At 47.7% G+C, this 24,543-nt stretch overlaps 1 protein-coding gene across 15 annotated transcripts in view; it reads left to right on the forward strand.

Annotated features, from left to right (window-relative positions):
* The window catches only part of EHMT1 (euchromatic histone lysine methyltransferase 1), a 95,580-nt gene that overhangs the window by 47,247 nt on the left and 23,790 nt on the right, over positions 1-24,543 (forward strand). For 10 of the 15 annotated variants that reach the window (XM_042830996.1, XM_042831002.1, XM_042831001.1 and 7 more), the window contains 11 exons: positions 1,153-1,709; positions 4,213-4,254; positions 10,489-10,666; positions 11,893-12,029; positions 12,887-13,075; positions 13,723-13,803; positions 15,823-15,943; positions 17,556-17,687; positions 19,538-19,683; positions 22,334-22,477; positions 23,977-24,203. In XM_042830996.1, the coding sequence (XP_042686930.1) occupies positions 1,153-1,709; positions 4,213-4,254; positions 10,489-10,666; positions 11,893-12,029; positions 12,887-13,075; positions 13,723-13,803; positions 15,823-15,943; positions 17,556-17,687; positions 19,538-19,683; positions 22,334-22,477; positions 23,977-24,203 (1,954 nt within the window). The remainder of the gene's footprint in view (positions 1-1,152; positions 1,710-4,212; positions 4,255-10,488; positions 10,667-11,892; positions 12,030-12,886; positions 13,076-13,722; positions 13,804-15,822; positions 15,944-17,555; positions 17,688-19,537; positions 19,684-22,333; positions 22,478-23,976; positions 24,204-24,543) is intronic. The other 5 variants (XM_042830991.1, XM_042830994.1, XM_042830998.1 and 2 more) reach the window with 4 other exon arrangements.

The raw sequence follows: 24,543 nt of genomic DNA on the forward strand, positions 1-24,543 counted from the left end.
TCACCAGTTCAGCAGAGGTCTGCAGGACATCAGCCTCCATGAGCAGTGTGAAGCAAGGTGCTGATACCAGCACACTGCTCTGGCTTGCACAGCTGTTTTCTGCTTTGAATTCTGGGCTCTACTGTAGGCTAAAATAACTTCAGTTGGCTGTAAATCAGTCCTACCTGCTCCTCCAGTCTGCTTGGACAGAACTTTCGATGGTACTTACGATGCTTTTCATAACTGTCTGGCCTCTGGAAGGAAAACAATACACAGAATCCTTAACAGCAGGTTGATTTACTCATTTTACTGGATGTGCCAGTGAATTGTTATCAGCCCTGGTTGCCTGGGGAGCTGCTGGTTTGTCGTGTCGGGAACCTTTCTGCAAGTACACGGTGTTCATACTTGGATTCTGTCAGCTCAGGTCTGAGATATCTGTGGGATGAAAGTACTGGCAGGGGAGCTTGGAAGTATTTGGAAAGGAGAAAAAAATGTCTTTGCATGGACGCTCCTGTGTTATCTGTGAGCGAGCTTTAGGTCTGCAGAGATCTCAGTGCTTTAACCATGTCATTGTTTTAGTCTGGAATTGCACTTAGCCTGCTTCACCCTCGTGTTTACTCTGGCTGTTACCTCTGAAATGACATCGCCAATCCTGCTCCTGTGCTGCTGCTTCCTGCTGGAAGAGTGATCCTCAGTGAGCAGTGCTGCCTACAGAGCTTATTCCTTGCAGGGTTACCACCTGCAGGCTCCGGGCTGTGCCACAGCAGCTCGCCCATGGCACCATGAAGAGCTCTGCTAGAGATCCGAGTGCAGGATTGGGCAGTGTTTTGTTTGACATGGGGAATGTTGACATACAGTCCTATAAATGTAGTTATTGGTAAAGCTAAAGATAATATTTACCTTGAAATATCCATCGTTGGGGAATAAACGGCCGCATCTGCAGCTGAGGCGAGTCAGAATGAGTGCACTGCTTTCAGCTGAGCTGCCCCACTTTTTGCCATGCCAGGATCCGGCCAAGCCAGTCAGGTAGGTGTGTTGGCAGCCCAAGTGGAAATGTGTAGGGAGAGCTTCTTTGGGGGAGACGTTTCGTGGTTGTTAGCCGCTGCGTGTTTTAATGACGCCTGTGACCCTTTTCTTTCTCCTCCCTTCCCTTTCTCCTCCCTCTTTCTCCAGGGTTCAATGCCATGGCTGCGGATGAAAGTGCTACAGAAAAGCAAGCGGGGGAACCAAAAATGGCTGTAGATGGTGAAACCAATGGTTCCTGTGAGCACGGCGAGGCTGGGAGCCACCCAAACCCAGCGAAAAACACTCAGGACAACACGAAAGTGAGCCAGCAGGACTCTAGTACTAAATTAAATAGGATAGCAGAAAATGGCATTTCTGAACGAGACGGTGAGACTGGGAAGCAAAACCATATGAAAGCTAATGACTTCACACAGACTTCTCTAACAGGGAGCAATGGATATATTCTAACCAAGCAGATGGCGCAGGAGCAACCTCTAAGGACTACCAGCACCTTTGCTTCTCTCACTGGCCATGCTGCAAAAACCCTTCCAGGAGGAGCAAGCAAAGGGAGAACTGTGGGCACCTTTTCTCAGATGCAAGCCACGATGCCAACCAAGCTCGGGGAGGGCAGTAAGGACATGGATGCTAAAAAAGCCACTGCTGCTAATGCTGAAGTCAAGGTCCACAGAGCACGGAAGACAATGCCTAAACCCACCCCTAGCCTGGTAATGTATAGTAGACCTTGCTCTTGGCTTTCTCTGGGTGTGTGGGAGGGAAACTTTGTTGCACAGGGATGGATATATTTCAGTGACCTCCCGCTAAGCAGGCTGATTTTAATTCTTTTTTCTTTTTTGATGTTTTTCTCTTCTTACAGAGAGACAGAGGTGTTCAAAGAGTCATGTGGCTGCAGTCAGCTCTCTTCCCCAATGTGTTTCTAAATATGTAATTGATCAATTGCCTTCTCTGGCAGATCTATCAGACACTAAATGGCCTTTCTCTCCTGGCTGTGTTGCTCATCAGCTGTCTGTTGAAATCCAGAGCTGCTTATGAAACAAATTAGATTTCTTATAAGTTTGACCCAAAGGAAATTAAGCTTAGTGTGTTAACTGGAGGCTTCTCCTAAGCTTGAAAGCTGTCAAGAAGCTGATAAGTTAGGCAACTTGATTGCATTGCCGTGTCATTAAACTGGATGATGCTTTCTTACTCTGTACGTGCTGCCTACACTAATGCAGCTTGTTCAGAAATCTTTCTTACAGAATCCTTGGGTGTGGATTTACCATCACTTAATAAAAGAGAGATCTATTTTTTGTTCTGGAATTAAAGGGGGATTTGAAGTCATCCTGTGACCCCAACATCTAATGGGAGTGAGCAGAAATGGGCCTTTGTTTGTCATAAACATGGACCAAGTTTTGGTTCTTTCACCAAGGATGGGGAATTAGATACTGGGCACAGTCAGATCTGCACCACGAGCACTTGATCTCCAACCCTGTGACACTTTATATTTAGCTCTGATGAGCTAGATCCTTCCATCGTGCTGCGTCTAACGATGGAGAGGGACCATCCTGTACCCAGGTTGAGGTACACAGATTGCTGCAAGCCCTGCTTGGCAGTGTGAGTGACACCCAGAAATAAATGGGAAGCTGCTGCAGCTCTGTAAGTGCTGGCGTAGTGGATTGCTGCTAGCTACCAGCATTTTGTGAACAAGCAAATGCCAGATGATCCTCAGATGTCACCTACATGTTGCAGCACGGCAACAGTACGATGTAAAGGTCTCAAAGCTGCGAGCAGGGGAAGGGGGAAAAAAAAAAGAGAAATGATTGGTGGCACGTAGCCAGCCACAGATGGGGAAAGGTGCCCTTGGTGCTGCAGCACCTGTGACTCCGGAAGCAGGTGGGAGTCCAAACACATGGAGCCTGCAAACCTTGTGGCGTGCAGCCTGCAGAGCAGGGCAGAAACCACAGGGGCCACAATTTCCCAGCCATTCTCCCAAACCACTAATTTCCCCTCTGCCTTCCCCTGATTGCATTTGAATTCTCTGGCTCTCGCCCCCCTGCTGAGTTTTTTGGCTGGCAGCTGGGGAGGCCCAGATGCAGCACAGGCAGCCTGATGGAAGGCTCATGGAAGGCTTTCTTACCCAAACAAGGCTTTGCAGCTGAAACCTTGCAGCTTTCCTCCAGCAGCCTGCAGTGCACTTAAATTAGGCAGGGCAAACCCCGACCCTGGTGGAATTTGACAGGGAGAGACCCCCGTGGGGCTGAGCAATTGAAAGAGGCAATTCCCTTCTATAAAACAACTGCTAGGTTAGGAAGGAGTGTTTTTATCATTCATATTTGATGATACATCAGAAGGATTTTTTATACAACCCCTTGGGCTTTTGGGCTTGTCTCTAGAAAGCTGCTTGCAACGTTGGAGTGTTTGCATTGCCAAGTTATGGGAGTGTTGTAATTGCACTGCTGATCACCCTTCACTCTTGCAACAGCAATGGATTCAAAAGGTAAAGCCTGCAGTTGTTTGGCCACTGTTCCTCTGCAGTGCAGCCCATTTCCTTGGGTTGGAAATGGTGAGAGGAACGAAATTCACGAGGTGGTAGGCAGAGGCTGTTCACACATTTCCTGCTCAGGGGCTTTGCATCTGAATGCGAGCGCACTGGTCCCCAAGATTTGATCTCATTTCTGCAAGACAATAAAGCAGCTGTTTTGTTCAGCCTTCCAGATAATTACTACCTATTTTTCCCCATTGTCTTTCGAATTTACATGCTGTTTTCATTTGAGGAGCAAAGTCTTTGCTACTTGCCATTTTTCTGTCCTGATTATTTCTTTGTTGAGCAGCTTATGAGAGGCTCCTCAGCACAGCACATGCAGTCGTGCCTTTTCCCCTTTGAAAGCACTATGGATGTATTTTAGGAATTGTAGAAATCACCCACAATTTGATGTGACTGGATGCATGGGTTTTCATCATCAATTTTTCAGAGCATTGCTCTTCTCTTGGTAGAATCCTCTTACACGCATTGCTAAGAGAAGGAAGCGGGGAAGGAAGGTATTTTGTTGCCTGCATTGCATTAACTTTCATTCCTCAGCTCCTGCAGAAACCTGCTGGGGCAAAAAAATTGTTTTCTTCAACCTTACAGTTGTCAGGGGACCTCAGTAGCCTTTTCTGTACGTGCATATTGGTGCCTGAAAGGAAGGAAATGATTTTCTCACATATGTAACCAGCTTTTTCTCTGTTTAGGAATTGCTTCCTGAATTGGGATCGAAGCTGAATCTTAAACAGGTGACAATTTTAATTGATATTGTTGCATGTTAAGTTGGTTTTTGAACGGAGATCTCAGAAGAGTTTTGACAGCATTGGTTTTGCTCCCCTTCTGTTGGTGCAGTAGCACAAACTCGGCACGTTTGGAAGAATTTCTTCCATTCTTTCTTAATCTGTTTAAAACTCTGTTGAGAAAACAAAGGTTTGAGGGGTGAGACAGCAGACCAGAGGGGAAGTTTTGTGTGTGTGTGTTGAGCTTTGAGAGCCCCTCCTGCTCAGAAACTCCCATTTCTATGTATAAACTCTCTGAGATGTGTCTGGAAAGGAAGAAGGATCTTGGAGGTGAAAGCGACCCGTAGTTGTCCTGTAAGACAGGAGCAGCAGCTGGCTGAGCTGGGACTCCCAGGTTGTTTCCAGTCATTCTGTGGTGACCACGAGGCTGCAACTGGAGCTGTGTGTTTCTGGTGGCAGTTTTGTGCAGTGTGGAGAAATGAGGTCAGAGGCACTGAACCCTCTGCGGAAACAGGGGAATTAATATCTCATTCTGTTTCACAACGTGAGCCCAAAATATGGGATCCTTTAACTGGAAGGGATAAAGCCTGGGTGGGAAGGAGGAGCAATGAAGAGAACAGAACTCCTTCACTTATACTGGTATTTATTTCTGCTGTCTGCTGCTGAATGCCTGGTCCCAGCACTGAGAACTGCTGTGTGCAGACAGGTGTTGCTGTTGCTGTAAAACATGATGTTCTGTGTCAGTGCCCAGCAGTGATGTGGGCTGCACTGCAGGAGCTCCTCATGGCCTCACCACTTCTCAGGGCCAGGCTGGTGGCTGTTGGTGGTTTGCAACAGTCTGGGGCCGTTCAGCGAGATGAAACCCTGTGATATGCAAAAAAAACCCCTCAAAGGGCAAATTCTAATGGGAGTAGTGATGGGGGAGTTGTCTCCTGGATGGAAAAAATCATCAAAAGAAAAGTGAAAGAGCTTTCCATCTGATTTGGAGAGCTGCTGTTGGCTCTTCTGACCCTACATGGGGCACCCTTTGAAGACCCTCTCCAGAGGGATGCTCAGAGATGCACGTGTGGTCTGGAAATGTGAGGTCTGTGTGTGTGTCATCTTGGCCGTGGTCAAATGTCCTGTGTGGGCACCCTCCTTTAGGACTGAAGAGGCCATTGGCATGGGATGTCTTCCATTCGAGGTGGGTGTGTGACCACGCGCACATTGGTGCCGTTGCAGTCATCCAAGCAGGGCCAAGCTTCTGGTGGCCTGCTGATGGATGGATAGCAGCTGGATGGGTCACTTGTGGAGCTGGACTCATCACACAGCCTCGCCAAGACTGTGGTGAGGGTCCCCAGGGAGCTGCTTGAGATTCTGTACTGAACTGTAATTCTGCAACAACAGCAGAAGTGATGGAGAGCTGCTCTGCCGTGGCTCATGCAGGCAGCGAGATCTGCTGGGGATCTGGTTTTCATAGCAGACCACTATTTCTTGCTTAAGTATCATTGTCCAAGTGTTGGAGCCTCTGGCACATCCACATTTTGCCATGCCCAGAGGTGCACACCCTGTTAGCACTCCCAGCCAGCTGCAGATGGACACCAGCCTTGCTCCCTGGCAGCCTTGCTGCAGCAGTTTGGTTACTCCTCTAGCTATTGGGCTTCATTTGCAAGCTCATGCTGTGCTGGAGATAAAAGTTCTGAGAATAAGGAAGAGAAGATGGCTGACATGGCCGAGCTGGAGCTGGGAGTGCTGTGCGAGCAGCAGCTCTGCTGGGAAGCAGCACATGCTGGAGCCTTTGCTCAGCACATGGCTGTGCTTCCAGCATCACTCCTCTTCTTGCCAGCTCATCTGCTTTGGTAATGAAAGAGCTCTTAATTGTGGGGCTGTGGGAAGAACGCTGCGCGGTCTGCCGAACCGACACGGCGTTTAATTAGTAAGGTTTATTTGTTCTTTATCTTTGCTTCTGGGAAAAAATAGTGGGATAGTCTGTCTTTGCCATTTTTAGTAACTTCTCCCTGCTGCTGTAGGGGATTTCTGTGCCAGTAATAGAAACAGGGTTGATCCCATTACAGTGTAGTAAGTACGTGGATATGATTTTCTTAAACACATAAAATGATGTTGTCTTGTGCCAATCTAAGGAGCATGAATGCCCTGAACGTGTTTGTGATTCAGTTTTTTCCATTCCCATGCACAGATGTCTCTGGACACTGCCCTAAGCCTTTCAGTGGATGCTTTTGGTTTCTTGCCCATTCCTTGCAATGCCCAGCACAAGGCAGGAACTTCACAACCTGTCATATAGCATTGGCTGACGCCACGTGAGAAGCTGCAGAACCAAAGCCATTAGTAATGCAGTTTGTCTGTGATCATTTTTGATTGTTTTTTGGTTGATGGTGGCTCAGGCCACTTGGGACCACAGAGCTCAAACTGGCCTGGAGCTGTCTTTGCATGGGGTTCTCCTCACTGTCCTCTAGACTGTGACATGCAGCTGAAAACAGAACTTGTTGGACTGTTAAAAACCTATGTATGATTGGGGGAAAAAAAAGCAAAACACCCCAGGTGTATCAGGCAGAGCAGTGGGGTAAATTTAGTGTCAGTAATCAAGCATCTTGCCTGGAATGTTGATGTTTGCAGTGGAGCCCATGTAGGTGTTACATGAAGGCACTCCCGTTCCCTTGTATTATTTGGTTTAAGTGAAAGCAGATGATGCAGTTTCTGAGTGCAGCAGTTTATTTAGCTGAAACTGCTTGTGGAAGTGTGGCACCCGTGGTGGGGATCTCAGCAGGTCACCTCCTGGAAAGCCAGGCGTTGCCTTCCTGGCATGGTTGCTTCTGGTGCAAGCTGCAGTGTTGCATTTTCCACCCAAAGCAGAGAGACATGAATAGGAGGAGCCTGGATCTTCAGGAATCGAAGCAGGAATGTGATAGAATTTGTCACAGCGAATTGGTGATGAGCTCTGTGGGGTTTATTGTGGTGCCTGCTGTTGGCAGCCCCCTTGTACACTATAAGCCTCTCACCTCTGCCCACTTGGGGAAGGGCAAGGGAGCTGGAAGGCAAGAGTCAGGAGTTGGCTTGGGTGACTGCTGGGCTGCAGGAATTATCTTGAGGCCTGCTTGCATAAGGAGCAGGGAGGGTGAGGGGAACCCATCCATCATGAAAGTGGAAAGCAGCAGCAGGTGACAGAAGCACTAAATGCAGTCAGATGTGATCAGGTAGCAGACCGTGGAGGTGGTACTGGGTCGTGCCAGCTCCGGGCTCATACAGAGCAAGGCAGAGCAGTGGCTGCCAGGACCTGTGTTCTGCAGGGAAACCCTCTGTCCGCCATTTGCCTTTGACAGCTTTCTCTCCAGCACTAAACTTGCTGGCGTTTTGCATTTGGAGATGCCCTCTGGTTGTGCTGGGGGCTTGCAGGCACACCTGTGAGCTTTATTGTTCTGTAATATTTTGTTTCTGTTTTGCTTTGATAGGAGTCTGTAGTGCTCCCAAGAGCTCTGTATCCGTCTTCCCAGTCCCAAATGCTCGGTCCTCCTTTTGCCTTCCCCTTTTAGTTGCAGCTGCCTGCTGTCCTCTGCTGGGAGGGGCCAGTTGGATGTAACCTGGGGATGAGGACTGTGGGACATCTGTGCATGTGCCTGAGCCAGCTCTTCACCAGCCTGATGGGATTTGAAGGAAGAAGAGATTTCCCAGCAGAGCAGTGAGCCAGATTAGCAAAACCTCTTTTCTGGGAGTGCTTAAATCTGGAACCGATGGAGCAGAGCAGTGCAGGAGCTCAGTGTGAGGGACCAAGAGGGACCAACCTACAGACTGGGGCAGAGGAACCAACAGAATTCAGAGACCTTAGAAACAAGAAAAGAATAAAGTTGGATCCACTAAGGACTCGTAGCACTGTTGATGGAAGGTTAAAATCTAATGAGAACAGCAAAGATGTAACGGTTTCAGCTCATGGGGAATAAAGAAGGATGGTGGGAAAGCAGAGAAATGCTTCCAGATCTCTGCTGATATTTTTAGCCCCAATCCTCAGATTTAACATTTGATTTCTATAGACATGAAACTTCTTGTATGTAATATGTTTTGCTGATGGCCTGTTCAGCTTTCTGTGCCATTAGCACAGAATCATAGAATGGCCTGGGTTGAAAAGGACAACAGTGATCATCTAGTTTCAACCCCCCTGCTGTGTGCAGGGTCGCCAGCAACCAGACCAGGCTGCCCAGAGCCACATCCAGCCTGGCCTTGAATGCCTCCTTGAATGCCATTAGGCTTCCTGGGAAATCTGGTTATGTCTCTGCAGAAATTCTTGTTCCTTAGTATTGCTCCATATGGCTCCACATAACAGCAAACTTTATCTGAGACCACTTGCAAGAACCTGCATGTAAAGGACAAAGCCCTTATTTATGTACACTTGTTTAGCTGCAGTCAGATCTGCTCCTCCTGTTCATCCTCCTAATTTTGAGTTAAATCCGGAAAGCAGTGGATGTCCCAGGAGACCTGGGAACTCTCAGAATAATCCTGTATCCGAGAGTTAACCTTTATGTCTGTAAACTATGAAGAGGTATAAATAGTATTGTTGAGGCTATTATTGGCATGCTGTGCCCAGCACTCCTGACGTACTTGTTCTAAGTGGGAGAACAACTGGAGCAGACTCAGGAGTGATCCATGTCCAGAAGATGATCCTACGGACACTGAATTTGCTCATTCTATTCAGCTTATCGAAGAGAAAGTTTTTAAAACTTTTACTTAAGCAGTCTGTAAGTACAGGAAGGAGAGTTTCTGATGATACAGGGCTTTTTAGTTTAGTGGGAAAAGCTTAATGCATTTAATTATCTGACAGTGAGAGCAATTAAGCATTGGAACAACATATCAAAGGGTATGGTAGATTTGTCATCTTTGACATCATTAATCCACGACTCGATGCCTTGTAGGAAGAGAGGTGCTAATTCAGCCAGAAGATATGGGCTTGATGTGGGAATCATTGGAAATGTGCTGACCTCTTTATGCAGGTCATTTTGGATTATCATTATGGCTTTTCTGGCTGTGACCAACCCCTTGCTTTCTGCCAGCAATGTGCACATGGCAGAGCTGTAATGAGGAGAATCAGTCGCTTCCCCGTTTGTTCACAAGGTCACAGATCACTTGAAAGCAGCATCTAACAGAGCCCATGTGAACCCAGAGACTATCTTGATTTTTTGCTGCTTTTCTAATTCCTCCCTTTTGCCTGCATTCCTTTTTCAGTTCTGGTATTTCAGCTGTTGCTTCAAACATCCCATAAGAAGTGGTGGAGCAGCACATCGCCACCGCAGAGCTTGTAATCCAGCACCAGTGCTCTTGGATTTCTGGAGCATCTCTTCCAAACCTGCTTGCCAGTCAATGGACAGGTGTATGGAGAGGCATGGATGGGGCTAGGCCTTCTTTTAAGCACAGAAGACAGCACACCCAGTGTCAAATGGCAGATTGGAGTGGTACCATTTGCCCAATCTCTGCTGTGACAGCACAGCCGTGCGCATGTAGCTGCAGCAGTCGCAGCATGACTGAAGGTGCAGGGTGAGGTGTGCTCACATCAGAGCGTGTGTAAGCTGTGTTGGAGTCTGGGAGCCTGTCTGCAGGCACAGAGCACCAAAGTGACTGTAAAATTCTCTTGAGCCTTATCAGCTTTTCAGTAGGGGTTTATCACCCGAGCTAGAGCGAGCTTTGCCACATCTTGCTAGGACCTGGCAGTGCTGGAGGTGAACCTGCAGTTTCAGGCAAATACCTTCTTGGCTGTGAGCTGGGCAAGCAGGTGGGAGAGCACAAGCTTTGCTGAGTCCTTATGAGGCCAGAAGGAAGGATCCCTTCCCACTGCTGCCCACCCCTCGGAGTCCTCTGTGCAAGGCTCTGTTCCTTGTCTGCTGGGAGGTGACAGCTTCAGTCCGGATGTGTTTCAATGAATAGGTGCATTTGTTCATCTTTGTTCATCTTCTTGAGAGCCAACCTAATGCTTTTCAATATCTGCACTTACTTTGCAGAGCTTTGCCATGCCTGCTCTGTGTGCAGGTTTTCTCCTTCTCGGGGAGCAGCCCTCACCAAGTGACCAGCAGCAGGCTGGGTCTGTTTGTAGTCTTTAGGCAAGGAAACGTTGTTTGCTAATAAAGAAGGGGCAGAGTGCTTTTCCTTTGAGCATCTGTTCCTACCTTCACATGCAAGTGATTCTATTTGGCAGAAAGGAATTAAATTTATTTCAGTGATTTCTTTGAATTCAGAGGCTCAATTTAACTTCACTTTGTTTTCCAGCATGCAAGTAAAGACCCCAAAGATGGGAGAGAAAGCAGAGATCAAAAAGAATCTAAAGAGGAAGGCAACAAAAACATCCTGGAATTTGGGAAGCCGTTGCCGTTGCCCTCTCTCCCGGGCCTTCACCAGTCACTACCTCAGAACCAGAGCTATGTGGCCACCTCCAAGTCGCAGACGGGTAAGAGGACAGAGCTAAAATCCTTAGCAGTACCCAGCTCCCAAACGTACGTGTGTGTCAGGGTCCACGGGCTGAGGCAGCTTGGTAAGGACTGAGCCTTTTGTTACTCATTTTTCATAATTGTAGTATCACAGCATGGTTGGGTTGGAAGGGATCTTAAAGCCTTCCCTCTGTTGGTGCAGCTCAGGTTGCAGTCAGCCTTCCAGGCTGCAAGCATGCACTGCTGCTCACGTCCAGTTTTTTGTCTGCCAGGACCCCCAGGTCCTTCTCCCTGCTGCTCTCAGTGAGTTCTTCTCCCAGTCCATACTCACATCTGGGGTTGCCCCAATCTAAGTGCAGCGGAATCTGCTTTAGGATTTCCTTGCCTGGCAGCATCAGTAGGGCTGTTGCAGTAGATCTTGTTTTGACAGATGCTGCTTACTGTGAGCCACACTTGTGTAAATAAAATGATTTGGCTTGGCAGAAAGTTTTTGAGGGGGCTCTTTCTAGATTTTTGATGGAACTTTGTCATAGCGAGACGTGAAGAGATGCTTTCAAGGAGCAGCCTCTACAGCTGCTGGTGCTGGAGCTGGCTGTTTCCTGCTGCATGCTGTTGTTAAAAGCCTGCACTAAGCACACTTCTGATGTGTGTGCACCAAAGGCAGCAGCAGGCATTGAGGTGTGAGGACTGGTTTGATTAGAATGCCAGGAGGGAGACTCAGCAAGTTGAGACCCAATCAAAGCGGTGAAAGGAATCAAGCAAGCTTCCGTAGCAGGTGTGAAATGAGGTTAAATGGCAAACAGCTCCTTATTTAAAGTACCTTTTCTCTGTTTGTTCTTTAGTTATTATATGATGGCTTTATTGTAAGTCGGTATTATTAACCTTGCAGTATCTGTTTGAGCAAGCTGGATTCTATTCAGCCTCCTGTGGCATTAGCAGTGCTGCCAAACACAGGCTAACGTAAGGATTTGATGCTATGTATGGTGATACAGGGACCAGAGGAAACATAGAGGAGGTACTCAGAATTTGGGCGATTTTTGCAGCATTGGCAAAAAGCTCTTTGTGTGTTTGCACGTATGCATGTGTCACCTTTTGGCTGAACTGTAAATAAATTAGTTGGAATGGGAAGCCTTTTTTCTCAGATCACGTCCTTCAATACGGTTTCCCGCATTACAGCCTCTACTCTCACTCCTTTCTTTTCATTCCTGAACCAACTTTGGCTTTACTTATTTATTTTTTTTTCCAGCTGCTGCAGTATCTCGAAAGAAAAAACGGAGAATGGGAACCTATAGCCTGGTTCCCAAGAAAAAGACCAAAGTGTTAAAACAGAGAACAATGATTGAGATGTTTAAGAGCATAACTCATTCCTCTGCGGGTGCCAAGGTGAGGGCTGCACCGAGTCGGCCGGGCATGTTTGCTGTCACCATGCACACACCTTGTCCTGCCACACCAGCCCCATGGGTAGAGTAGGAACATTGTTGCTGTCAGCATCTTCTGTTCTGAGTCTACATCTTCTCTCTGGCAACAACATCCTGCCCACGGCAGCCTTGCTGCTTTGAAAATGGCTTTTTGAGGGTGGATGTTCTGATAGCAGCTCTTGCAACGTTTTCCAGTGGATGTTCCCCTTCTGTCCTGTGAGTGCTGTGGGACTGGAGAGTTTAAAAGCATACCACAGCGTGGTAACGTTTTTGTTGTGGAGTCCTTAGGGTTACTGTCTAGTGTCGTTTGAGGCTGTAAGGGAAAACAACCAGTGACTTAAAAACAAACTGCAGGCTGGGTTTCCCTCCTGATCAGGTTCTGCTTTTGCTGCAGTCCTGGCCCTTAAGTTTTGGCCTTTGAATTCAAGTGAATTCAAAGCGCTAGGCATCAGTGGAGTGGAGTAAAAATCCCCCAGCCTGATTTAACTTCCCTTTATTTAGAAACCTCCTTTGCATCCTTGGTTTTCCATGGGGAGATGCCCTTTCGGTTAGTCTGCATGGTCTGGCTGAAAGCTGCTGTCCAGCAGCCCTCCCCTCAGTGCCTTGAGTCCAGAATGACTCCTTGTTCCCCAGACTGGCAGGGTTAGGTGGCGCATGGCAGGCACCTGCACTGCCTGTGCTGGCGGTGTTGGAGGGCTCTGGAGGGGCATACAGCTGGCTCTCCCTCGGCAGCTTTAACACAGGCGGTCTGGGAGGGGTTCAGCTGCTCTGAGCTGTGAACTGATGTTGTCTTTGTGGCACGTGTGCTTGGACAACTTCCAGAGTGAAAAGGAGCTAGGTGATGTCAGCCCTCACGTGAATGGGGAGAGCATAGATGTAGACTCTGAAGAGGAAGACTCTGATGAGTTGGAAGATGAGGACGATCACGGAGCAGAACAGGCAGCTGCATTTCCTGCAGACGATAACAGGACCTCTAAAGACAGCGCGTCTGACGCAGACAATGTCAGAAAGGTATTCACATGCCCCGTGCAGGACTTAGAGTGGGATGGGACACTGCTGATCCCTGTCAGACAGGAGTGGAATCAGTTGAGGCAATTTCTAGGCATTTTTTAGCATGCAAGATGGCAGAAAGCTCAGTGGTGGAAGTGAGGCTTTTGATGACCACTTCCTGCTTCCTTTTCCCCTCCCCCACGAGAGTCTCCTCGCCTACCCTCCTGTTGTAGCCTTGCTACATAACTCTCTGTGATCCAGTGTATGTGCAGGACTTCCATCACAGTTAGGCATTCACTGCACCAGCAGGAGATGTCTTCCTAATTCTTTACCAGCCTGTAACTAGATTCAGATTGTTTTAGTTAACTTACCCCAAATCACAACGTGTATTGTAGGTATGAGGATGTTTCTTATTAACCACAAAAATTAACGTTTGTTTGGAAAACTTTCTTTGGGTGTTATCCTGTCCCATCCTCATGGGTGAACCATCAAGTGCGTTAACAGCCTTGGAGTGCTTGTCCTGGAGAGGAGATGGTGTTAGTGCTCACATGGCTGGGGCTGAGTGCAGCACGGTGATGGGATGCTCAGGCAGGGTGTGGAGGGGTGCCGTGCTTGGAGGGACCTGACAGGACTGACTCTTTCTGTTCTGGGGCACATGGTGGCTGCAGATTGATGATGGCGACTCTGAGGAGGATCAAGAGTCTGCAGAGTCTGGAGAGGATGAGGAGGATGGAGATGAATCTGACTTGGTAAGCCTAGCTGCTAAATGCAGCTTTCAACCATTGTTCTGCTGGTAATGATTTCCCCTTTGCTTTGCTGCCAGAAGGAGACTAGCAGTGTAGTTTTGGGACTCTGACAAAACTCAGTGGCTGAATCCATGCACACAGAGTATTGTTTTCCACAAGGTGCATAGCAGCGATACACTTAATTACTTTCCAGCACTAATTAATGGGCTATTTTTCTTGTTTTCAACAAGGTATTGACTGCTTTTAATCATTTGAATGGTAGTGGAAATATTTAAGGGTGCTTAAATTCGTTGGGTGCTGATTTGGCAAGTGGTGGGAGCAAGCAGTGTTTTCTTAACAACCTGAAGCTCAGCTTGCCTCCAGAGCGAGTCCAGGTGGAGATGTTCACAAATCCACTGGGCCAACCCACTGCCTAAATTCACCTTGTCTTACATGCCACCTCAGAGGCACGGGCAGCCCTTGTCAGGCATATGTACAAACAGCATACAGAGTCACTCTCCCTAGGAGTGTCTGGTAGTCCTAAGGCAAGATTTTCACCAGCTGTTTGGTGATTTTGACTTCTTCTTTTTCAGATGGCTGGTGGAGGGAACTTGAAAATTATTATAATTTTTTTAAAATTGCTATTCATTGATTGTCTGTGTCTCCCCACCCTCCCCTTTACTTTAAAATGTTGCTCCCTTTTCACAGCATCTCAAGTTGAGGAGCCAGCATTTAAAGCACCCCAATTCTTCAGTCACCTTGAGAAAATTCTTGACTTCATTGTCTCGATGTTTTGAGCTGAAGGTAGAAGCAACTGTACCAAATGAATTGTTGAAGCTCTGTAGAATCTCATTCCTTGTTCTCTGACACTACAAGAGCCAGAGAGGACTAGCCAGAAGGGGCTGTATAGCCTGTGCCTTTCACTGGGCAGCTTGAGGCACTTTTGTAGTGCTAAATCAAACTAAGGGTAGAGCTTGCAGTCAAGTCCAAACAGCCCAGTCATATCTAGACGTCCCAGACTGTGATTTTTGCTATGCTTATATGTGGTGACTCAGCCTGCAGCCCAGATGGAGACTGGCTCAGATGCAAACCTCTCACCCACCAGCAGTGATGCAACTGGTGGAAGCCACGTGGCGAGGCACAGCCTTACACTTGGGCACAGTGATTGTTGGGCCAGTGCAGACACCACTGCAGAGCTGCCTGGGGAGCCAGGGCTCAGCGCCACCTCGATCCTGCTGCACACTGTGTTAAGAGGGCATGGTGCAGCATCAGTTTCCTGTTAAGGTAGGCCACGAAGGTAGGCCTTGATCCAGCCTCTGTTGAAGGCAGCAGGAGCTTTTTTTGTAGGCTTCAGTGAGAGATGGAGTGAGTTCATGTTAGAACATGAATTTTATGTTTGGAGCTTTGTAACGCTGGGTTGGAGTTTCTGGTTGCCCATTTTAAAGTTGACTTTGAAAAGTCACCTTATTTTCTGTATATTAAACAGAAAGGAAACCTAAACTCTGTTTAGATTCATACATGCCTGAAGATTGCTGTGTGATTAGGTTGTGCTGACACCTTGCTCAGGGAGGGAGCTGGTCTCTGCTGTGCAGTTAAATTCTCCAGGGTCCATCCCAGCCCGGGCTCTTCAGGTACAAGAGATATTTTTTTCTAGCATGACTGTGGAGCAATGTGAATATTTGAGTTTGAAAAAAAGAAATAAAGGTCACTTTTCTGGGGAGAAGCTAAAAGCATGCACGCATACTCAGCCTGCTGTGCAGAGATGCTCAGCTACTCCTGAGATGAGTGTGGTGTTAGAGCCTACATGGAAGAGAAGGTAAAGTGAGCACTTCTGAGGTGACAGGAAATACGCCCACACGTGTGCTGGTGTTTCCTTTTCTGCACTGTAAAGGCAGTTCTGCACCAATTGATTTCAAACCTCAGTCCTTAAGGCCTTTTTACACTTCTCAAGCTGTGTGAAGGCTCTTTCATATGAGTGCAAAGGACTGCTGTGATGCTGATACCAACATGCCTTACATGCACATGGCCTCTCTGGTTGTTCAGAGCTCGGAGTCCAGCATTAAGAAGAAGCTGCTGAAGAGGAAAGGAAAGACAGACAGCCCATGGCTGAAACCCACCCGCAAGAGGAGACGGAGGAATAAAAAGAAACAAGCCAATGTGCTAGGTAACTAACTGAGTTTTGTTCTTTAACTGCACAGAAAATGGTCTGCCAGGTAGGGTAAGGACCTCCGGCCCATGAGGCAGTGGTTGTCTGCAGAGTTCTTTCTTCCTTTTGAAGGGAAGGTTTACCTTTATGGTCAGATTTACCTCTATGGTTAACCAGAGCCTGAACTGGCATCTTACTTACAGCTTGTGTCTGCACTTTAACAGCAAACTAAGCATGAGACAGCTTTATCCTGGGCATGCTGAAGTAATGATTATTGTTCACAAGCTCTCTTTTTTTTGGAACATCCAAAGACGACTTCATGGATGTAAACTGTAACTGAAGGAGATTGGCTAGATGGAGAAGGGAAAGGAATAACCATCCCGGAGTGATGCTCAATTGCTTTTGTGTGGGTGTTAGTCCTGCTGAATGCAATGTGCTGGCTGTCCTTGCTATTCCAAAGCAGCGCAGCCCATTCCTGGGCCTGAGTTCAGGTGGCCATTCTAGTTTGAGTGAAGTTACACAGCACTCAAAGGTTACAGTTCATTTTGTCCCCAGAAAGCTGTGGGCTGAGGATGGAGGAGGTGCAGGCTGGATCTGATTCCTCATCTTCAGGAAAAGTAACAGGATGAGTTTAAAAGAAAAAAAGAGTTGGTAGTCTGTGAAGGTGTGCCTTCTCTTTATTAAGGCTTCACACATCCATTGCCATCAAAGAGTTTATTCTGTTTGCTAATTCCTTCTAAACAGGCCGTTTTTTATCAGCAGTTGTTGCTGCCTATTTTCTGAATGACCACGTTGCAGCCCCTGGGCTGCCCTCTCATTTTGTTCTTCCCAAGGCAAACTCTTCTAAAAGGAAATGGGGACCACTGATCCCTTTCAGAGCAAATAGCTAATTCTTCATTTGAGATGCAGGCTGTTTTTCTACCCCTTACATAAAGGTGGCAGCCAGTCTTTCAGGCTAACACAAGTCTCTTGGCCAAGCCTGAGTGGGAGAAGCAAACCAGGATTGAGAGTCAAAGCCAAGGGAATGTGAAGAGATGACAATTCCCACGAAGGCTCCGAGGAATCCCCCATGCAATCCCTTCCCAGCAGCAGCTTTGTTCTCTCAGAGCCAGAACTTGGCTTTTATGTTTTCCCCTCCCATTCAGCTGAATGTCACCTGTCTCGTCCTCTCCAGAACCTGCATCAGCAGCTGGTTTGCTTTGCCTGGCCGGGCTGTACCTGGAGCCCTTTGCAGCAGGTTGGAGATGGGGGAATGCTCCGAGCCCTGGTTTCAGCCCTTCCTTATGCCATTTGAGCTTCTGCTGCCCTACAGCAGGCAGAGATGTGCCTTCTGGATGCAGAACTTATTTGTCTCATTTATCCCTTTTTTTTTTTTTTTTTTTTTGTTAACCTACCTCCGTAGAAGTGGAAAATCTGTCGGATCAGACAGGGGTGGAAATAAGAGATGGGAGATCAATTGTGCCATATCTGCCCAGCTGTTACATTTCCATAATTCTGTGTGCATCTGTACTCATAGGCTCTCTGAGGAGCCTGCATGCAGCCATCTTGGTTAAATATGGCCTTTACACATGCACGCACTTTTTCTTTTTTTTTTTTTCAGCTGTGTAAATATACGTGTGTTTGAATCTAGGTGCTGAAGCCTATAAATCATCGTTGGGAGGCAGAGAGGGCTCTGCCCAGGATAACAGCATGGAGTACATGGAGGTGTCTCTGGATTCCTTGGATCTGCGGGTGAAGGGAATCCTCTCCTCGCAGGCGGAAGGTGAGTGCTGGCTCGGCGCGGCCATGACCCACGTTGGCTTTGTTCGCTCAGCCCAAGCAGCGAGCGGAGCCCCGCGTGCCCCCTGGTGGCTGCCAGAGCCCCGAGCCCAGGCCTGGCCCTGCTGAGAGGCTTCCTGCAAGGCTGGCAGAAGCCGGGGGCCGAAGACGTGAGGGGGGGCTGAGCGATTTGGGAACACTGCTGAGTGGGATGCATCCATCTGTCTGTCCCACTCCCCCGGCTTTGGGCGATGTATGTGTGGCCTCTGAGTGAATCATCGCCCTGCACACTGGTGCCCTCGTCTCCTCAGGAGCTTGCAGGGGTCTGGCTTTGGTGGCCAGTGAGGATGGTGGATGGTAGGGGTGTCTGAGTGGCCGCCGTTCCCAGTGCTGATCCTTGGCTCTGGTGTGGATCTGACGGTTCTCCCCCGTTGCTCTTCTGCCTTCAGAAGTGGTGTGGCTCTTTGATAGGAGCACATCAAAGAGCGGGTGGGAGTGTTTACCACCAAGGGAGGGTCAGGATGGATGAGGGATGTTTTCATCAGAGCCTCTGGATGTCAAAAAAGATTATGAAAGTGACAGCTTGGAAGGTGAGGAATGAGCTTTTTGATTTGTGGTCCTAGATAAAGCACTTAAACATTTAATATCTGGGCAGGATTCTACATGACAATTGCAAGGGCTTTCCTTCTGCTTGTGTCTTGAAACGTCTCATCCTTTCTCAGGGCTTGGTCTTGCAACTTAGCCAATGGAAACTCCTTGCAAGATGAAAAGAGCTTCTGCTCAGCTTGTAGGGTCGCAGCCATAAGGGAGAGTGCTTTTGCCAGGGCAGCTACAGAGGAATCTCTCTGAAGAATGAAGTTAGTCTTTGAAATTCTGCAGCAAAATAATTCATCTTTCAAAAGCTTCTAAAACAGCAGCACAATTAATTCCTTCTCACTGGGACTCCAACCCATAGCAGGCTTGTGCAGGAAAAGCTTGGGACACTGCAGGGTGAACTGCGGGTAATGTTTGAGGGTTTAAAACCTTGCAAAAGATGTTACAGCTCTGTAGGACTAAGGTAGGTGTGAAGGACAAAAAGTAATCCCTGTGTCATTGGGTCAGTGTCTCGTGGTCACACGTAACCTAATAAATGAGTTGAACCCAGAGGAGCCCCAAGAATATTCAGTGTTCCCCCATTCCTGGCTGCGTGATCACCTAAAAGCCATTATCCACCTTTAAAAAGGCTTGGGAGTGTTAAATATCTGAGAGAAAGAGATGAGAAGGCAAGCAAATCTGAACATCTTGCTGCTTTCTTTTCTCTGGTTTGTTCGCTTTCAAAAAAAAATAGATAGATAGATAGATAGATGGATAGATTTTGGTTGTGTGAGACCAAATAGTCCCAGGAATTTTGTTTTCCCCATTTGTGTAGTAAGCTTCTGCAAATAGCAGTTTATGCTTCCCTGATCTTCTCTATTTAACACTCCCCTTACTACTCAAATTCCCAACTCTAGTTTGTTACCCACAGATTTCCTGGTGCCAGAGTGCAGTGTTGTGGGACAGGTGAGAAAGAGAGACTGATAGAAATCTGTATCTTATAGTTTTTCCACGTTGGGGTTTTCTCAGGATAAGCTGTTTTTAACTCAGTATTCTTGAATACAGCACCTGTAGTGTCACTGGACTCAGAAAAGTACAGTGTGCTTTTGCAAACTCCATCTGCTGCAAGAAGTGGGTCTCTGTGGGGTTTAAGTGATGCCTTTGAAGCATTTCAGGATGTGGAACTGGAAGATGCCATGAGACATGGACAGTGTTGATGGACTGCATCCCTTCTCCCAGAGGGTAACATCAGAGTTGATTTGCTGATCTTCTGTACTCTAGGTCTTTCCAATGGTCCTGAAGCAATGGAAGTAGACGGTCTCCAGGAAGTTCCCCTCTGTAGCTGTCGAATGGAAACTCCCAAAAGCAGAGAGATCACCACGCTAGCCAACAACCAGTGCATGGCCACCGAGAGTGTGGATAATGAGGTAGGAACCTGTCTTTCAGCTTCTCGCAGACTTTTTTTCCTGAGGACAAAGACATAAAGAGACAAAGCCGTGCCAGGAGCATGCATTACATCACTCAGATGCTCTGCAACATGCTAGATTGGGAGCCCACTCGTGTGGGCATGGTGGGGCCAACAGCTCCTCCAGCACACTGCATGTGTCGCACACTCGGGTTAAAGCCACTCCAAAGTGAGTAGGAGCAGCCTGCAGGGCTAGCTGGAGAGGCACTGGGTGGATCTCCTGCTTGTCCTGGCTTGTGTAGCTGGATCAACTGGATGTAACAGGCAACGCTTCGGGCCAAGTGGGCTAAAATACATTAGCATGCATCAAAGTGAGAGAATCCAATCAGGGGAAGCTTGGAGCTGGTTCCCTTGACTACAAAGGAGCTGATGCAAACCTTTCCATAGCCAGCTCTTGAATTTCTGGAACTTGGCATGCCTTCCGCCAGCTCAGTCTCTTCTGGCCCTCCACTTTTCTCCTCCCCCCAAGAGGCTTCTGTTACAAAGCTTCCTATGTCCTGGCAGTCCTGCGCAGCCTCTGTGTCTGGCTGGCTGGAAACATTGCACTCGATGCCTCTAAACTGATCACAGCTGGGCTAGCTGGGCTCTGCTGGTTCCGAGAAGGCGGAATTAAGTGGCAAAAGTGACTTCCTCTCAGAGTCTGGAAGGGAAGACAGAAGCAAACTCAGGAGATGCTTCTTGCTCTGGAAGAAACTGACATTTCTGTGGTGCTTCAGCTGAGCTGCAGCCATGCTGCAGTGCTCTGATATTTACTAGTAGAAGGACAAGGAGTCGGAGTACTCCTGGTTCTTCTGGAGGATCCCAGTAGAAAGGTGGATGGAGGGAGGAAGGGGTAATCACATTTACAGCCCAGCTCTACTTCTGTTAGTAGGTACTTATAGAGAAAGGAATTTCACTAGCATGACGAAGTTGATGCGTTAAGGAGAGAATGCCCTGGAAACTTACAGGAGAGAGGGTTCTCCAGGGTTTCTGAATAACAAAACGTATACAGAAGAGTTCCTATGATTGTCTGACAGTTCTCTGCCCAGATAAATCAGAGAAAGGAATAGCAAAGGCCATGCATTCTGTTAGATTCTTTTTGGCAATGGGTAAGTGACTCATAGATGTGGTAAGGATATTACATGTATGAATAGTGGGTTCTCTAGGCTGTCATGTCCTTGGATAATGCTGTAGTTAGGAGCACCGTGCTACACTCTCTAATGGCTGGAAAATAGCAATTAATCATTTTGTACTATTTTAGACTTTTCTAACAAATAATATGTCGTGACAGAATGATGCAGGGACTTCCTTATACAGGCAGTGCAGCTTCTCATGCCTTAATCAAATTTCCTCCACTCCTAAATAAAAATCAATGGACTGGTCCTTTCCTGCAGCCCCTCGGATCTGTGTGCTAGCAGTGATCACTCTAGGCAAGGTGTCGCAATCACAGGTAGGATTTGCAGCTGGAATTTGGGTAAGCTGGGTCAGAGATGCTAAGGGAGAAGAGCTCAGGTTAAAAACTGTTCTTTTTTTTTTTTTCCTGTAGGTGTGTTGGTTGTAGGAGAAATGGAGTTTAAAATAAATCAGAGAGGGAGTTTAGTTTTGCTGAGAAAAAGCAGTGAATCAAACCTCAGCTAGAGCAGGAGGGGCAGCCTGCTAGTGATGAACAGACACTGTGTTCCTTACGGACTGCTCTGATCATGGAGGCAGAGTGCAGTGCACCACGCTCAGATTCTGGTAGGGCTGTTTCCTCCTATGAACTTCTCATGTTTATGTTTCTGTGCTGGAAATGTCCTTTGCCAAGCGTTTGGGGAAAGCAAGGTTTTCATCTGGAGGGAGTTATGAGAACCCAAACGATGTTGCACCGCGCTGGCAGGTGGCAACCAGGATGTGGAGGAGGCTCATAGGTGTATGCACAAGGGTGGCAGAAGGAAGCCCCAGTCCTTCTGGCACAGCAGAGGGACAGACACTGCTGGGAAAAGCCCTGCTCACGGAGCCTGCTGTCACTAACACAACAAGGTGGTGTGAGAGAAGACAGCTCTTAAGCCCAAAATTACACACTGGTGAAATGTTTCAGAAAGCATGCTGAAAATCTGACTGGAGTTGAGCTCTCGTAAACGACTGGCTATTCATCCCTGTGGTCTGGGCGGGGGCCAGTGCTGGAAGCAGTACAGACGATAACATAGCTGGCAACCAAGAGCAATTATTTTTCACTTTATCTTCCTGTGACTTGTACTTTTGAACAGTAACAAGATTTAGTGCGTACGGTCTTGTTCTCTTGGTCACTGACACCCGCTCTTCCTGGCAAAAGCAGAGAGTGTTTTGTGAGTCAGGCCCCTGGGACTGCCCCCTCTGTGGCTGCTTGGCTGTTGCGTATTTCCAGTTATGATTTTTCTTGCAAGGAACAAATGACTCCGGTCCACATGCATGTTAGTTAGCAAATGATGCATTTCTTCCTGTGAGAGCAGCTTTCACAGCTTCCTGCTGCACTGCTAATGCTATCTGGCACACATCTGAATTACTGTGAAAAAGCCAGGGCTCATCAAGGCAGTGTGCAAAATCTTCCTCCGCACAAGCACAGAGAGTGTTTTGGTCTCCAGTAATTTCATTTCCTTTAATTTCTCCTGTTCCAGCTGGGCCGATGCACAAACAGTGTGGTTAAGTATGAACTGATGCGCCCGTCTAACAAAGTCCAGCTTTTGGTGCTGTGTGAGGACCATAGAGGGAGGATGGTGAAACACCAGTGTTGCCCTGGCTGTGGATACTTTTGCACTGCAGTAAGTCCGTGCTCTCAATCTAGGGAAGGGGGTACTTGTCGCAGTAGCTGGAAGAGGTGAAGGTGGAGATTTACCCAAAGGGGTTTACTGACTTCCTGGCATAAGCTCCACCTCGTTCCACAGCACGTCAGATGGTGTTTTCAACAGTAATGTGTGTGAGGGTAGCTGCAATGCTCACCTGTAACTTCCTGGAGACCTCAAGGGGTGTTACCAAAGGGGTGGAAGTCATACCTTTGGAATTTTTTTGGAACTTGTTTGTTTTTTTCTTCCTCTGTACAGTCAATCACATCACAAATGGTGTTAGCCTGCTTCTTGAAAGAGTCTGCATACAGGAGAGGGCTTCTGTCCCCCCCCCCACCATTCACAGGGGTTTAGGTGGGGAACCTGAGTGATGGCACTGGAACAAGGCAGTGTTTGAGATCTCCTGCTCCTTCTTCCACCTCTGCCACTGAGGTTTTAATAGCGTTGGCCCAGTGCTTTGAGCCATTGGTGTCCTTGTTTCCTTGCTGGTGAAACACTTGTTGAGGGCCTCCCAGGGTGATAGGGTGGGTTGATTGTCTGATGTTAGGGTTCTTTAAGATGACTCAATGAAAGATGCTAGGGAAGTCTCAACATTATTGTAATAAATGGAACCGTCCTGAGTTTTCATGCTGAGTCAAAGATCATTTAAAAGATAAAATCCTCAAAGCGCTCGAAGGCATTTTGCAATGCTGAAATAGTTAATTAGATTTCTTGGGAGGACTGTGAATCCAGGAGAAGAGTGGGCTTCAACTAACTTTTCCTTAATGCTGTTACGTCTCTGAGTGACTTCATAGTTCATAAAGGTAAAACTGGCAGTGTTTGTCTGTGTTATCAGTCACTAATAACACAGAGCACGGTGGGGCTTCAGGTAGCACTGATATCACAGAACAAACAGTGTGTTTGTTCTGGGGTGCAGTTCAGCTTGGAAGACTTTGCTGGAAAGAGAAGATAATTTGTAGAAAGGTGGCTCACATCTGTCAGCAGATGGGGTTAAACAGCATACAGGGCTGGTCCAAAGAGAGAAGTTGCATGCTTTGGGTTACAGTGGGATTGACAGCTGATGTAATTGTATTATTTGTTCCTCGAATGGTTTGCGTGCAGATGTGTTTGGTAGTTCTAGTGCTGACTGGTTTGAAGTTTTCTTTTCCAGTATTGGGAGCGTCCTTACAGTACACTGGCACTTCTAGAAACGTAAGCAAGAGCCTCAAGTGTTAGAGCTGGAAAATGGGACTTTGTGGTTCTGTTTCCCACGTGCAATTAAAAAAAACTTGCTTTGCAGTTCCTAACCAAGTGAGTTTTTTCCCATTACCTTGGTTTTGTTCTCTTCTAAAGAAGTGGCAGTGCTTGCTTACTGTACTGGAAGCGCGAGGGACAGGAGTGGTCATGAATGAAGTATTTAAGAGCTCTGCGGATGAAGCATGTGGAAGGGGTAAGGCACGTAGTGACCAAGGTATGAATGTCTCCTCTGATTTTTTTAGGGCACTTTCATGGAGTGTCAGCCTGAGAGCAGCATCTCCCACCGTTTCCACAAGAACTGTGCCTCCCAGGTCAACGACACGAGCTACTGCCCACACTGCGGGGAAGATGCCTCCAAGGCAAAGGAGGTGACAATAGCAAAAGCAGACACGACTTCCACGGTGTCGCTGACCTACGAGCAGCAGAAACCAGCAGCAGTGGAAGGAAGGGCTGACACCACGACGGGAAGGTGAGCATAGGAGCACGTGGCAGCCTCAACCCTTGTGCCAGGCCGTGCTTTGCATTTGAATGCTTGTGCTCCTGCTGGCAGAGCAAGGTGTTTTCTGGTGCTGCTCTGACAAGCCAAGCTCAGCTGCAGGTGTTTGCAGGCCTATTCTGTGCTATAGTGCCAGAGAGGAGCCCAGCAAACACAGGACGAGCTGGGGGTTAATACAACTCCATCCTCTTATTGTTAGAAATGAAACTGAGGCAGGGGAGGTTTAGGTTGGATATTAGGAGGAAGTTTTTCACACAGAGTGGTGAGGCATTGGAACAGGTTGCCCAAGGAGGCTGTGGATGCCCCATCCCTG

Source organism: Centrocercus urophasianus, unplaced genomic scaffold (assembly GCF_019232065.1).
Source record: "Centrocercus urophasianus isolate 14NV4802_14NV808 unplaced genomic scaffold, USGS_Curo_1.0 seq_34, whole genome shotgun sequence".
In the NCBI taxonomy this organism is placed as follows: domain Eukaryota; kingdom Metazoa; phylum Chordata; class Aves; order Galliformes; family Phasianidae; genus Centrocercus; species Centrocercus urophasianus.